The sequence below is a fragment of the Chelonia mydas genome, chromosome 4, assembly GCF_015237465.2.
Source record: "Chelonia mydas isolate rCheMyd1 chromosome 4, rCheMyd1.pri.v2, whole genome shotgun sequence".
In the NCBI taxonomy this organism is placed as follows: domain Eukaryota; kingdom Metazoa; phylum Chordata; order Testudines; family Cheloniidae; genus Chelonia; species Chelonia mydas.
In genome coordinates this window covers 96,613,575-96,630,107 of record NC_057852.1, presented here as the reverse complement: position 1 = coordinate 96,630,107, position 16,533 = coordinate 96,613,575, and the positions used below count along the sequence as shown (strand labels likewise).

At 40.4% G+C, this 16,533-nt stretch overlaps 1 protein-coding gene across 28 annotated transcripts in view; it reads right to left on the bottom strand.

Annotated features, from left to right (window-relative positions):
* The window catches only part of APBB2 (amyloid beta precursor protein binding family B member 2), a 328,434-nt gene that overhangs the window by 80,682 nt on the left and 231,219 nt on the right, over positions 1-16,533 (bottom strand). For all 28 annotated transcript variants that reach the window (XM_037897880.2, XM_037897878.2, XM_043544465.1 and 25 more), the window contains one exon: positions 1,710-1,856. In XM_037897880.2, coding sequence (XP_037753808.1) covers positions 1,710-1,856 — 147 coding nt within the window. The remainder of the gene's footprint in view (positions 1-1,709; positions 1,857-16,533) is intronic.

Sequence of the window (16,533 nt, the reverse complement as noted above, 5' to 3'; positions counted from 1 at the left end):
AGAATAGTGCTCTATTCTCCTAGCAAATACTTTGTCACATCAGGTCCCATACTGATGCAATTACAGGACACGTGACTTTTCATAGTCCAGTGGTTCTCGAAGTTTTGTACTGGTGACCGCTTTCACATAGCGAGCCTCTGAGTATGACCCCACCCCCTTATAAATTAAAAACACTCTTTTATATATTTAACACCATTATAAATGCTGGCGGCAAAGTGGGGTTTGGGGTGGAGGCTGACAGCTCACGACCCCCCATGTAATAACTTCGGGACCCCTACAGGGCTCTGACCTCCAGTTTGAGAACCCCTGTCAGAGTTAGTTTATGGAAGCCAAAAGGAGAGTTACTTTCAGAAATCAAACATCTTTCTCCCCTGCCAAAATGGTACAGTCAAACACACACACATGCATGCTCCTGGACAACTCAACTTCCATGCTGCTCTCAACCTTTAATCAGCCCAGAAATGAAGGTCTGCTTGTCGTGTTTCTTAATAAGCAAATACCGGTAGGCAAAGAAACATAAGAAGTCTAAAATCATAATTTCTGCTTGCACTCTCCATTAACCAAATACTTTTTTTGGGTGGGTAATTTTCTTGTTTTTTAAAACTCACTCCCAGTAGGCCAGACTCAGAGGAGTAAAAGAGTAACTCTAGAGAGTACATTTACACCAGTTAGGCTCTGTCTGGATTTACACAGTTTGCAAAGAAGGTCAGTATCATTATCCGCATTTTACAGATGGGGAAACTGAGACACAGAGAAGTGAAGTGACTTTCCCAAGATCACCGAAAGGTCAGTGGCAGAACTAGGTCTCCTGAGCCCCACGCCAGTGCTCTATGCACTAGGCCACACTGCTTCCCTTAGACTTATACCCAATATGTAAAGAGAATGGAAATTACACATCACTTCTGCATTTGGATCAAGAAGCGTAGGAAATCTAAACTGTCGTAACTCATATGCTAAGGGACCAATAGAGAGCAGCATAACAAGAAAAACAACTTGGCAGAGGGTTTAAGAAAGCATGTTAAAATAGATCACCCATAGCCTCTAGGCTCTAGATGCAAAAGATGCACCATCTTGAAGCTCCTTACACTTTCTTTCCCACTGGTAAAGGGTGTGAGAATGAAATAGGCACTAAAACAAAGCCCTCTTTAGTCAATACAAGGATTTCCACTGATTTCAATGACTTTGGATCTGAGCTTATGACAGTGAGAATATAAAGGAATATTAGAGTAACTTCTACCATCTTACACATCACTCCTGTATTTGACCCTTATCTTCAGTTTACAGCAAATGTTTTATTAACAATTGTACAGTATACTTTCAGCCATTTAATTATTGTATTATTGGACATGTCATGCAGCATACCTAACATATGAAGTGGAGACAGAACAATTTGATCATGGCCTTTGTGAGACCTGCTCTCCTAACCGCCCAGAAACAAAAATCAAGTTCGCTCTCAAATTTTTTCCTCCTTTTTGCCAGCACCAGCTGCTGATACAGCAGTCTAAGTCTCGCTCTGCTTCTTTACTTTTTTTCCCATTAAAGAATACATAGAAAATTAGGATATTTAATTTTTGTTCAACAACATTTAAAACTGGGTGGAAAACTAACATGTTTGTGTGTATTTTTAAAGGTATCTCTATTGAGTGGGTGGAGTGTATTCAAAGGGGGGGGAAAGGGTAATGTAAAGAAAGTTCACACCATACTCTTACCTCTCCCCATATGCCAACTGTGTCTCTGATATCATTTTTACAGTAAGACAGTTGTCTGATGCAATTGTTCACAGCAACACTGCTTTTTCCAGGAGCAAGATCTTCTTCTGCCATTTCTACCCAGCCCAAAGAGCGCACAGCAAAGCACTAAAAAAAAAACCAGGAAAGATTTGTGTGTAAATCATAACTCTGTATACCAACAAAGCAGTATCAATTACTTACAAAAGACTGAAGAAATCTAATTGACAGATTCCCAGTGAAGTCAATGTCAAAACTCCCCCCCCTTTGGACAGAAGCAGGTCCCTGTATTGCCATAAGATGACACTCATAGCAGACAGGAACATTAAAATGTATAGTTTGAGAATGTAAGATGAAAATATTTATTGGAAGGAACAAGGTAAGATGAATGACATGTCAGGAAAAATGATACTTCTTATACCTCCATGGTGGCTGAATATGACAAAATGCTTTCAAGAATACAGTCACCAAAGGAGAAAATGAGGAACATATAAGGAATGCCTTAGGCAGTCAATAGGATACCCTTGCACCAGAAAAATAGCAACCACAGCTATAGGATGGAGGTCCTAGCTAGTATTTTGAGCCTTTATATAAAAAAAGCTTTCAGTTTAGGCCTGTTGTGAAATCCACATATGGTATATCTCACTACTGAGTTTTAAACCACAAAACTTAATTTATTAAGGATTACCACAATCAGTTTTACAGTACGTTTAAGTAAAGTAGCAGATAATAGTAAATCCAAAGCATTAACTAAGAAATAAAATACTGTGTAAAGAAACAGGCTTTTAACAGTGACCCTTAAGCCAACCAGAACTCTCAGTTGGCAGAACATTGCAAGACTACATCACTCAGCACTTATGGTGCATTTTGCAAACAAAACAAAACGGGATAAATTGCCTGGAAATATCTATGTTACTGCCACTATGAGAGATTTATAAAAGCCACTTTTTAATATGGGAAAAAACATTCATATTGTGCTGAGGCACTACAGAGAGTGAAATCCTGACCCTACTGAAGTCAATGGGAGTTTTGCCATTGACTTCAATGGGGCCAAGATTTCACCCAGAAAGCGTCAGGAGGATTCTGTTGTCAAGTTGAGCCATAACTGCCAAGAGCAAATTTATAATAGTTCTGTTGCTTCTTTCTGATAGACATGCTGAACTTCTACGTTATTAGGAGTACCTCCCATATTATATAACACACACTATTTTTGAGGCATTCAGCATACATTATATTGTCTATATGGATTAGTAAAATCTATGGCCTGGGGTCTTTGAGAACTTAACGAGACATTAAAATCCCACCTTCCCCTACCTACAAATCCCCTACGTGCCAATCACAGCTTTGTCTACAGAGGCATAAGCTCCAACACGTTCCAAAAGTACAGCAGAAAAATTTAGAATCAATGTAGTTAAAAACTTGCCTGCATTTAACACCCTTTCTCTTTCACCATGTATATCTCCAACTCAAAGGTGGACTAAAGATTAACGTGGGCTATGGTGACACTACAAGGCTTTTAGCGACACGACTGTGCTGCTAAAAGGCACGCAGCGTAGCTGCTGTTTGTGGCAGGAGAGAGCTGTCCTGCCAACAAAAAACTTCCACCACCCATGAGCTGCAGTAGCTTTGTTGGCAGGAGTGCGCTCCAGCCAACAAAGTGCTGTTCACACCGGCACTTTTCACTGGTAAAACTTTTGTTGTTGGGGGGGGCAGGGGGTTAACACCCCAAACAACAAAAGTTTTGCCAACGAAGTTCCAGTGTAGACAAACCCTTAGAGTAGGCATTGTGTAGAGTCCCGATACATTACCTATTGGCTTCTTTTCAACTTCTGTCTTTGGGAATGACTGCATTTTTTGTTTTGAAATTGTGTGCTGAACCAACTTTCTATTGGTTCAGGAAATCAAATAATGCAATATGTATTAGCATTCGGAAATGTTTTAATTATACAATCCCTAAAAGGCCAAAATGCATTGTTCAATGCTGCCCCCCTGTGACAAATCGGTTTCATTGTTACCAGCATCTAACATGTAACAAATGTTTAGGAATACAGGCCCCAATCTTGTAAATTACTCTGCAGACAACTGAGATCATGCTGCATTTACTGCAGGGCAGTCCTGTGCAGGTGTAGGATGCAGCCCAGGTGGACCAGACTGCAGGATTGGGCCTATAGTTCTCCTGTTAACATCTTTTTTTGAAATACGTTTAACAAATGGGTTTTTAAAACTCTGAAGCAAAAACACAGAGATAGGTAATTCAAGTTCATACAATATGTCTATTTCGGAAAACTAATGGAGGGCAAGAACATAGAGTAGCATCTAGTGAATTAATCTTGTTAATATTTTTATCTTTATTGGGGTAGGGAACCACAATGGGACAAAGTGGTTTTGGAGTGCAGAGTTCTTGTATATTTCAGCAACCCACCTGAGCCTGTTCCCAAAAAAGGAATCTGTGTCACAGCAAGAGTAAAGCTCCATGTGAATGCACATACCTGGAGTTCAAATTACATTAGGTACTACTCTTTGAGTAGTCTGGTGTGCAAGGCTTTGCAGGTCTGGTGAAAAACGGGTGAAATCCTGGCTCCACTGAAGTCAATGGCAAAACTCCTACTGACTTCAATAAGGCCTGGATTTCACCCTAATTATTTGTGCATGCGCCTATATGGCTAGTTATTTGTTTACTTCTTTGCTTGTGCTCCTGAACATTGCCAGAGTATAGGGAACAATATATATCAAAGAATCATAGAAATTGGGAGGCGAGGGGGACAAAAAAATGCTAGGCCATATAGCCCTCGTGCACAAGTAGGACAGTTGGCTATGGTATATTTGTTAGTGGTTTATTAATGAAAGTCTGTCTTTCTACTTTCTATTGGTCTTGCAGCAGCAAGACATAAACAGAGGTAGATTTTATATAAACTATGACTGTTTACAAAAAAAACTCTTAGCAACGTTAACTTTTAAAATTTTAGTATTTAATATGTAGAAGATATTCCTCATATAACGGTAAAATTCACCACCAGATTACAGAACATACACCACTTTGTAACGGTAAGTTAGATCTTACCACTCGACAGCACTTTGAAAAATAAAGATTGTATATTCATAAAAATGGAAAAAAATAATTTCATAGAAACAGTATTATTGCTTTTGAGTAAAAAGCAAATTATTATTTTTTGCAACATTAGAAACATTTTGTATCCAATACATCTTCGAGTGCTTAAACACATATTACTTTTATACATACCACACAAAGATTTTAAATCACTAAATTCATATTTATTAAAAAGACAAAAATGGCTTTTTTAAGTAAATGGGAACATTTTCCTTATTTGCAAATTTCTCTTCTCAGAGCTAGCATGTGCACTCACCCATCACTGATTGGTAAAATCTTTTACTGTGCACAGAAGCAGTCCTGATCTGTCAATCACAGGCTTCCCTGAGGTGATGGGCCTACCCTATACTTCAGGTAAACTACTTTGAAAAGTAATTAACAATGTATAATATATAATTTATTAAACAAAAAGCATTATGCAAACTGTGTTAAACTCCTCTGTGCGTATGGGTAAAAACTCAAACTCATCAAAATTTTATGTCAGATAGAAATAGTATCTTGAAATAAGGAAATTAAGTCATGATTTTTTTTTCCTCCTGCAAAGCACGTTTACTGAATTGCCGCTGCTGGGAGCTGACTTTAAACTTTAAACCAAATGGGCACAAAACCTGGAAGAGAAATGGTGAAATCAGGAGGGAACTACAGCTTGAAGTATTTTTCATCCCACAGCCGCCTCTGGAGAAGCCAAAATGTCCAGTTTGTAACATTTAATAAGATTTACAAATCTCTTCTGTCATGTTACAGGATCTTTTGACCCATGAAGTACTCACAGCTCTTGTTGAATGTGCCAGAACATCTATTAGGGATGTTAGGCCTTGATTTTTGTAAGTCCTTTCAATCTACTTTCTATTGTGTCTGGAGATACAGATTTTATTGTGGTAGCATCCACAATGTGCTAGTTACTTTCTAAACACAGAAAAAAGACACAATTCCAGTACTGAGCAGAGTACAATTCAAAAAGGCAAAGTCAGAAGGAGGATAGGAGCAAGGGATACAAAATACAGATAACAGGATCAGGATGATGACAGAAGCAGTATCTCTTAGTTACAACTAAATGTATCTGGATTTTTGCTCTTCTTTTGTTAAACACATTAAACTCTCCACTTGCTCCACCCATTCAATTCCAGTGTTACAGTTACAGAGTAAGCTGTGTTTTAGACCTCTTGAGTGCACCTCTCAGGTAACACACTTGGCCTTCCACTCCCTCGCTCAGTGGTGGAACCCCACAATTCAACCACTCTGGGACTTGACTTCTGGGTTGCAGACCCCATTTTCTACCTCTTTTAACATGACAGGCCCAACAGTATTTGGTACCTGCAAGAAAACTATAAAATATTTTTTATTCACCCAAAGGTATAAAACAAGCAGTGAAAGGGGACAAACAAAAGCCTGTATGCTTGGGTGTTACCTTAACCTTTCCTTACATATTTTGTTAAGTTCACTCAGCTCAGGCATTCTTACTTCTGGGCTGGGAGAAAGATTGCTCTGCTCCATTCTCTCCATGTCCGTCAGTCAAAGCCTCATCTCCAGCTGCTACTGCCTGCTCCCCTACTTCTTCTCTAGACAGGGCATTATAACAGTGTCGTGTCCTTTTTAACTTAGACTCCAGCCTGGGAAAACTAAATCTGTTAACCTGGCTGGAGTCAGGTAGGTAGGTAGGCATTCCATGTTAATAGCCTCCCATTGTTCTCTTAATGACCCTTGGTATTCTCTCTGGAATTATACTATTTCTGTAATTGTTTCATTTTCTGCTTGTTTTTTCCCCAACAATCTCCTTTAATATGATTCTCTGTAGGCAGACAGAAAAATAGCAAGCAGGTAAACTAGGTACATATGATATTCATAAAAATAATACATCTCCCTCACCTTCCACTAACAGCAACCCCCAACATCAATACATGATGCAGAAATTATTGGTAAGGTTCTTTGGCTTTTGTTATGGAGGAGGGCAGATTAGATGATGGATTAGAATGTCTGTTCTAGCCCTAAAATATATAAATACCTTCCCTTCCCAACATTCAACCCCTTCCTCCTGAATAAATGAGCAGTTCATAAAAGTTAAATAAAATAAATATGTAGATGACTTTAATAGCTCATTCCTTGCTTTGGGTGTGAGTTAAAATAAGGTACACTATGTTACTACTGGGGGAATTCTGCATCACAGCGCAATGCAGAATTTTGCAAAAATTAATTTGGGCATGCAGAATTCTCCCCCGCCCCCCACCCCCTTCAGAAATGGGCTGCAGAGATGTTGGCTGCCACTAGGGGCTGCTGGACCTGACAGAGCCCAGCTCACAAATAGAAGATAGTGCTGGGGGGAAGGGGAGGGAACTGGAGGGATCTCAGCAGCAGCAGTTCCCAGCATGCCCTGAAGGAAGGAGGTGGCAGCATGCAGGCAACTCCCTGCAAGCCTGGGACCCAGCATCAGCCTGGATCCCTGGGCTCTTGTGAGTTGGGGGTGTGAGTGTCTAGGCTCTGGGGGGGATACAGGGTGTGAGTGTCTGGGCTGGGGGGGGGGAGGGGGGAGGGGTCCCACAGCTGGGCTCTGGGCGGGGGAGGGGATATGAGTGTCTGAGTTGCAGAGGGACACAGCTCGGCTCTCGGGGGGGAACGGGGTGGGAATGTCTGGGCTGGGGGGGGGGCGGGGCGCGAGTCCCATGGCTGGGCTCTGGGAGGGAGGGGGTGAGTGTGTCTGGGCCAGGGGGGCTCCGCAGCTGGGCTCTGTGGAGGGAGAAGGGGTGTGAATGTCTGGACCCCCAGCTGGGCTCTGGGGGGAAAGGGGCAGAAAAGCAGGAACTGGGTTGTCATAGGGGTTTCTTTAACTCTCTACTTTTGGGGGGAATGTTTTTGTGGGTCTGAATTGTTACAGACATACTTGCTGAAAGGTATTTTGAAATAAATTACCAAATTAATTGCAATTGGTGTGATTATATACTGTTATTTTGACAAATAAAATTTGCAGAATTTTAAAATATTCTGTGCAGAATTTTTAATATTTTGGGGCAGAATTACCCCAGGAGTAACTATGTCCTGTAGAATGGGGAATTAACCCTGAGTATGAATTCTAGAAGGTTCTAACAACTGTTGTTTTTGAAGGTGCAGTATTATTATCTCACCGTAAAAGCTCTTACATCAGACTTTCACCTCAAATGTGTCAGCAAAGAAGAATCAGACCATGCAAAGGAAGTGACACCACTCTGAGAGGTTCAAATGGAGAACTAAATAAGCTATACATCCTAGTGTTGCAAAAAACTGAAAAATTAAGCAACTGAGCTGCTAATCAAAACATCTACTCTCTCCTTTAAACCAGCGACTATTCTGAAAGACTAGAGAGTATTGTTTCCCTCTTTAAAGAGAAGTTCTGGGGCAATCTGGGAATTTACAGACCAGTATGTTTACTTCAGTACAAGTAATGTGATTGAAACTATACAATATAATAGGGACAAACCAGCAGGGCTTCTGGAAAGGAATATCAAGCCTCTCCAATACAAGAAATCTTTTGAGGATGTTAAAAAACAAACTACTGAGTGAAGGAAAATCAGCTGACAAACTATTTGTACTTTTAGAAAGTCTTTGACTAAGTCCCTCACAAAAGGCTATTATGACAACTAAGTTGTCACAGTGTTGAGATAGAACATACCTTTTAAAAATACATCCAGTCTTGATTTAAGACTCTAAAGCCTGCTTTACAGACAGACTTTGTACTGGTATAATTATTTTGGTTAGGGGTGTGAATTTTTTCCTAAATATTTATACTGGTACATCCTTAATGTGGATACAGCTGCAGCAAAAGATACTTTACATTGCTTATTACCCTTCCGCTACGAGAATAAAATATAGTAGTATAGTGCATATACACTAGCGGAGGGGACTGTACTTCATTAATTATATTAGTATAGTTAATGCGTACAACTTCTGTGTTTAGAAAAGCACTAATTGATGGAGAATTTACCACATCCCTCAGAAAGCTCTTAAATGGTTAATTACCCTCACATTTAAAAATATGTCTTATTTCCAGTTGGAATTTTTCTGACGGCAAGTTCCAGCCGTTATATCTTGTCTGCCAGGCTAGAGTTGACTGGAACTCCCTTCTAAAAGAACCAATTTCAAAGCCAAAAGCTGAAAATAAGCATGCTGACACGAAGACCGAGTAAGAGCTCATTCTTAAAATTATAAAATGGCCTTGTAGCATGATAGGTCCTTCAGTTCAAATAGAGTTTTGAATGAAACCACACACTTGAATGTGCTTCTTCCAGGTTGATCATCTTCTAGAGGTGAGTATCCATTGCTATGTTTTGGCCTTTCTTGGCTAGCATTTACCCTTTAAAAGGTATGTCTACACTGCAGAAAAGCCCCAAGGGGTTCAATAGGTCCAAGCTGAGAAGGATAGACTGAGCTGCCAGCAGTGCTACAACGTCCACACTGCTGTTTTTAGCATGCTATCTTGAGCCACACTGGTGTCTCTTCCTGGGCGGGGAAGCACACTCTCAGTTGTAGTGTAGTTATACCCAAACAGGCTCCCCATCTAGAACTTGTTCCCCTGCTGAGTTCTATTCAGTAGCTGTGCCACATATATTGGAGAGCCTTTGCTCAATTTAAAATTGCTTAATACAATGGACCTTGGCTATAAAACATGAAAACATACTAGGAACAGGTTGTGTTATGTACCGAGGATTCACACATTGTTTTAAATCCAAATTTATCGCCTTCCTAAGGTTTAGGTTCATTGGTAACTTGAATAATAACAAATTTTAGCCTCAACTTTCTCCCCAGACTTGGCTACCTCTAGAGTTTGCCCTTCAGGAGCTTTGCCCCAGAACACAATTCCCTACCCCCCTGAGAAAAGTTCCATCTCTTATATGCTAGTTGGATCTCACTGAATACACCATCTAGTTACACTGCATCTTCATGTAGGGTTCAAGCTGTGGGAAATGACTCAGGGGAGACCTGCATCCCCTGTTCAGGGTCCTAGAGTCTGCCACCCAGTAACAGATACCTTAGATGGTTTATCATTAACACAGTATAAACTACAACAGCAGAAACTATTTATTTATAAACATAATATGTATAGCCAAGAGTACTGGGATCCTATGGTAAGAGACCCGTGCGTGTGCTGCAGTGGGAGTAGGAGAATTTGTGTTTGATTGTACAACCCTTACTCATTGTGGTGAGCATTTACTTGTACAGATAGTCCCAGTGAAGCCAATGGGATTACTCTCATCAGTAAATGCTCACCGAAGGTTGCACAATCAGATCCTAACAGCATACAGTACATAGGTTACTGCCTGGCTCTACCAAGTAGAAATAACCAACAGATACCATCAACATACTTCAGTTGGTCTCTATTGGTTTTTACTGGCCTCTGTTGATTTCAGTTGGAAGACAAATTATCCCAGTAACAAGAAGTCCAGATTAACTGTTTCAAAACCCAAGGCTGGCTATTTAAAACCAAAAAGAACCAGATGAAATTTTCAAAAAGAGCTAATGGTGGTTTAACATAGTTTTTGTATTTAATGTATAAATATTCTTTTAAAAGAACAACAGTGAGCTTCAAACAGAGTGTCTTGAATCATGCATGACCTAATTCTCAAATCAGGCTTAGCTGAGTTAGCTGAAAGCACAATTGCTTAATTATTCAGCACACTAATACAGCAGCCCTGTTACCCAGCCCCATCTGGGGTACCTGCTAAATGAGAGAGAGCGCGCATTATTGTTCTGGCCTAAATGGGCTTTGTTACTGCATTTGCTTTTTTTCTGGAACTAATACATAAGCAAAAATTTATCATGCTGAAAACCACAGAGTGCAGCACTGCTAGGACTCTGGCTTTGCAATGGCATCAAAATAGACATGCCTATTAATGCTGATTAGTTAAGTGTCTCCATTCCAAACTATTTTCAAAGCTTCAAATCTCTGCCACCCACAACATTTTGCTCTAAAAGGAAACATAAAATGCTCATACCTCATGAGCTGTTATTTTAATATGTTGTAATTTCAAAGCAATCCACTCTGCCCTTTTGGAGTTATAGGTGCCAACCTCACTTCTCTTCTCTGCTCAAAAACATATACTTAGTCATTTGGTGAATTTGTAGAATTCTCTTATAAAATTATATTCTACAGGCTCAGGCTGTTATTTTATCTACAGCAGTGGTTCCCAAACTGTGGGCAGCAGGGCTAGGGCTACGATTCTTGGTCCCCGACTCCAACTGCAGCTGACTGAGGCCCTGCTCCCAGCCCCCGCCTGCGGCCGTGGCTTCGTGGATGTGGATAGGTTCCATAGGTCAGGGGGGCATGACAGAAAAAGTTTGGGGACCACTGATTTACAGGAACAGATCTTTGTGCTCTTTCTTAAAACAAAAATAGTCACATATTGAAGGATTTGTGCAATAAGAAAGCCATAGTCGCATAAATTTGGTGTGAGCAGGTGACTTTCCCACCTGCTCTAAAACACAGTCCACATATTCTTTCTGAGGTGTGGCTTTATTAAATAAACAAAATAAAACCACATGAACTTCTGTATACGTTTTTTCAGCCTGTTCACTAGGTTCTCTTTAGTTCAGATCCAAAATCTGGCCCAAGTGTGACAGGGTCGGGCCAGATGGCTATAGGAGAGTAACAGAAGGCAGATATATTAGCCCCAGGCTAAGTAGGTCCCTTTTCCCTGAGTAAGGTAACAGGGAAGGTTCCAGAACAATCAGGAACCTTCTGGAGACAATTAAAACAGGCTGATTAGAACACCTGCAGCCAATCAAAAGCTGCTAGAATAAATGAAGGCAGGGTAATCAGGGCACCTGGGTTTTAAAAAGGAGATCACTTGAGTTTGTGGTGTGTGTGAGAGGAGCTGGGAGCAAGAGGCACTAGGAGCTGAGAGTGAGAACGCGGACTGTTGGAGGACTGAGGTGTACAAGCATTATCAGACACCAGGAGGAAGGTCCAAGGTGAGGATAAAGAAGGTGTTGGGAGGAGGCCCTGGGGAAGTAGCCCAGTGAGTTGTAGCTTTTGCACAGCTGTTCCAGGAGGCACTCTAGAGAGCTGCATTCCACAGGGCCCTGGGCTGGAACCCGGAGTAGAGGGCGGGCCCGGGTTCCCCCCAAATCCTCCCAGCTCCTTGTCAGACACAGGAGGAGTCGACCTGGACTATGGGTTCAGAAAAATGGCCAAGCTGAGGGCTGCCGTGAAGCTCCAAGGCGAGCAAATCTGCCAACAAGCGCAAGACCCACCAAGGTAGAGCAGGAACTTGTCACACAAGGAATCCTAGGTCTGAAGCAGACCAAACAAACAGGGAAAGGAGAAGATAAGTACAGCAGGATGAAGGAAAGAGTGTAGGACATGCAAACTACATATTGTATTCAAATCCTTTGGATCCTGTTTGGGATATTGAGAGATGAAAGGCACTATAAATACACAAGCAATATTCATGAAAGCACGTAAAACTGAATGAAACAACTTCCCTTCAATCCAAATTATAGTACCAAAGGTTTAATTTAGGCATAGGCAATGGGTATCTTGCGTTTTCCCCATGTCCTCTCCCCCTACAATTTTAATGTTCTATTGTAGAAAGGAAGGCCAAAGCTTCAAAACAGTACCATTGACTGGAGCTTTCATTCCCTACTCCTGCTAGTCCACAAAAGACTCTCTGTAAAGAAAATTAAACCAATTCAATTGGCGGTGCAGAGAGTACTTCCAAAGGGGTACAGCAAGTGTATGAAATGACTTGGCAAAATTGCTCTGAAACAGCAGGAGTATGATCTTGGAAGGAGTAGCAAAGCAGACGGGTTGGAAGAGAGAGAGGACACACAAAAGAGGGATGAAGAGTCAGAGGGACCACAATGAAAAACTCCTAGGACAGGGTGAGGAGCACCCCACGATTTTCTCTTCCCCTAAAAAAATCATGGTAGGGGAAAGTAGGTAGGATATGGAAAAAATGGCACTAATTCCTCAGTTTTAGCATTGGAGTGTATAGATTAATGTCCTTGGTTACTAATCCAATTAATAGTGGGAGCTAAGTATAAGTAACCAAAGGAAAGTGAGAAATTGAACACCCCCACCATAAAATGTTTTAATACCCTTATCTAAAATGGTAGAGAACAGACCTAAAAGATCTCCTGAGGCTCCAGGATGAGGTCCATGGTTGACAATGTCACTCCTCAAGCACAGTGGAACTTTCTACCCTAGGGGAAATGTTCGGTCGTACAGACCATGGAGGATTCTCAGGGGGCCAGTCTGGGACTACGGAATGAACAATCACAGGTACTAAAAACCAGTGCAAACCTGATCACCTTCGGCTCCAAGTTCAAGGTGCACTCCTGCAACCTTGCCTTCTTTGAGAAACATATACCAATGTGTACACATATAGCAATATGTACATTAAAGACATTTTTTTAAAAAAAAACAAAACATCAAACCAAAATACTTTACCGTACATACAGTTCTCTCCCTGGGGAGAGGATGACCATGAACAAACCACATGTGATAGATGTTAGTCATGTCAATTAGTGCACTGCTGACAGGTGCTGAGATACTATGGTTATGAGGGAGGTAGAAGAACACACATAGACTAGACTAGAAGGAGTAAAGGTAGAAGAGAGTCCCTTGTAAATGAAAATGAAATGAAAAGACTGGAATGTATGTGTGTGAAAATACCACGGTGATTGGTGCTCTAGAAATACAGATGAATTTAATTTCATCTGATAGACATGCAAAATCCAGTATCAACATCTACATAATTGGAACACATTGTCTTTGATCCTCCATTTCACTAATGAAACCTGGGCTATTCACCGTTTCTTTATTTCTTACATCACCCAAGACATAAAGCCTGATACATTCAGACAATTTCCCTTAGTGTCTTTTTTAAAAGGTTACTTCTCCTACCTGGAGACTTTCTACATATATCATTACATTATTTAGCAAGTTTATCACAGAACACTGAACAGATGTAGGCAAAGTATTTAGGTCACAAAAACTAACCATTTCTGATGCAGCCAGCACAATCCAAAGGATTCCACTTAGCCTTCTATTTATTAATTTTTTTAAAAATATTGATTTAGCTTACAAGAAGCAAGTAACGTTGCCTAAGATCCTATAACAGAATGGTTGTATGAAATCATATACATCAATGAACTAGACTGAAACACACTGAAGAAAGTTTGCATTGACTTAAGATGAAAATATCAGTGATGATCAAAGCTAAACTGTATAGCAGAAGAATATAACGATTCTATGCGATTAAAGAACAGGTGAACACTTTCTTATAATTGATGGGAAGAGATTGCAATGCAAGCCCTGGCCTCAGAGAAATATCCTGACAAATTTATCACCTTAAAATTCTCAATTACCTAAAATTGAAATACCAGACTCAAAAAGCCACATTTTTCTTTCTATTTCCAAATTTCCACCCCAGTTCATATCTAAGATGAGTGTTGCTAAAGAAATGCCTTTATCATATACAAATACACAGATGCTCAAACCATGAGAACACATAGTTTTACAATTCAGAAATTATGTCACATCCTTTTTTAAAAATATTGAAGGTTTGAACTAAGTCTCTTGTGAGTATGAACATGTAGGCTTTGCAGATATTCTAAAATAACGGCTATAATAAACTGAGTGTGCCTCTCCTTGCAGTTAAATATTTAACTTTCTTTCTGCGTTGTTAACCCCTTGCTCCCATCAAGGGCACTGCAGAATCTCTCATTTCTCTCTATGTATAGACTCTCCATGTGCTGGATGGCAGGAGTGGCTCTGTTTCAAACTTAGTACTTTTCTGTCTTAGCAGCTCACCAATGCACTGGAGGTGAGGTCAAACCAAAGAAAATCAAACCAGCTCTGTCAAGGCAGGGGAATGTGACAGTGTCACCACACTGGTACATTTCTTCCCATCCTTATCTCTGGTCTCCTCATTGAGGAACAGAGAACTCTACGAAGGTCAAACTTTGAGGCTTTGTCTTCACTACTTAAAAAGATGTTTTTTAAACAGTCAGATAATAAACGCAGAATAGTTATCTCACTATAAAATCCTAAGCAGAGACAAGGCAGTCATAGTGTTCACCATGACGTAGCTAGGGGAGGTCAGCACTAGACCCCCACCTGGGACTGACCTTGCCTAGTTTACCTGTCAGAACAACTACAGTGCCTGGTCTCTATTATGTTTTAACAGCAGGCTAGCTAAAGTGCATTCGTTATCCCACAATAAAAAAACACACTTATTTTTGTCAGCGAAAATAACCCCTCAGGGCTGGAATCTGCAGGGTATGAAAGAATGTGTTTTATAATTACTGATACACGGTTTCCTTGTATTATTTTGGCTTTATTTAGTGGGTTTTTTTCTTGTATGTGTTATGGTGAAATCTGACTGACATAAATAAAGTAATACAAAGCAAACCGCAGCATATATTCAGTACTATTGCATTTCATTTTAAAGTTAACATGCATAATAGAGAACTTTGAGAAATGTGGGTGAAATGTGGACTCCACTGAAGTTAATGGCAACATTCCAATTGACTTCAATAGGGCCCCTAGTGAAGGATTTCACCCTCTCTCTTTAGAAACAACGTTGTTTACAGTATCATCACGTATTCTGTAGCAAAGTGGTCTAGGACAGGATCCAAAGCCTAATGAAGTCAGTCATTGTCCATTGATTTCCATGGGTTTCGATCAGGCTCCTAATGAACAGGGAACAGGACCGGAACCTGGAAATCTTGAGTTGTAATCCTAGCTCTGCCATCAGTTTTGGGCAAATCACTTAATATCGCCATCTCACCCCCATCAGTAAAACACAGGTAATTATACTTACCCATCTAGGAGTAGTACGGTGTTGTGAGAATTAACCAGATACTGTTTGTACAGTGCTTTTAAAACTCTATACAAGTGATCATTATTATTACATATTACTCTTCCCTTAATCTTGGCTGAGCGACTGGAAAAACTTGGATGAAAAAGGTCTTTATTCCTTTCAAGTGAACGGCAGATCTAAAATGAAAATTGAAATGAACCCAGAAATACATGCTGAATAAAGTCACCTAACTACTGTGGGGTCATTCAACACAAAAGTTGTAATTGATTTATTTTTTTAAATATGCTCCATGAAATGCTCTAGAGCAGATAAGGTCCTGCAGGGAAAACCTTAGGAATAGCTAAATTTGGGAAGAATGCTTAGACTAATTTTTTTGTTTTGTTGTTATTGTTTAAGCTAAAAATAAAGAGAAACGCCAGGAAGGGGAAAAGTTTGGCCTATAACCAGTAGGAATAGTCTCTGCTGAGAGCAGAGTGGGCACTCCACCTTCTTACAATGCTGTAATAAATGAAAGGGGCGGGGGGGAGCTCCCTTTTATGAACACCCCAGCCAGCCAGTTAGCTATAAAGTCCCTCTTGGTGGCTGTTCTCTGCTTGCTTTACCTGCAAAGGGTTAACAAAGTTCCCCAGGTAAGGGAAAAGGAGTGTGCACCTGACCAAAAGAGCCAATGGGAGGGCTAAAACTTTTTAAAATGGGAAAAAAACTTCTCCTTTGTCTGTTGTTCTCTGCGGAAAGAGACATGGAGCAGCGATGCTAGAAGCAGGAATGCTGTGTAAAGCTTGAACCAGGTATGAAAATTCATCTTCCATACCTAGAAGAAATTATTTGGATAGGGAATGTTTAGTTAGACACAATCAGGTTATTTTTTATTTGGCTCATGTATCTCCTCTGTGCTAACCCTGAG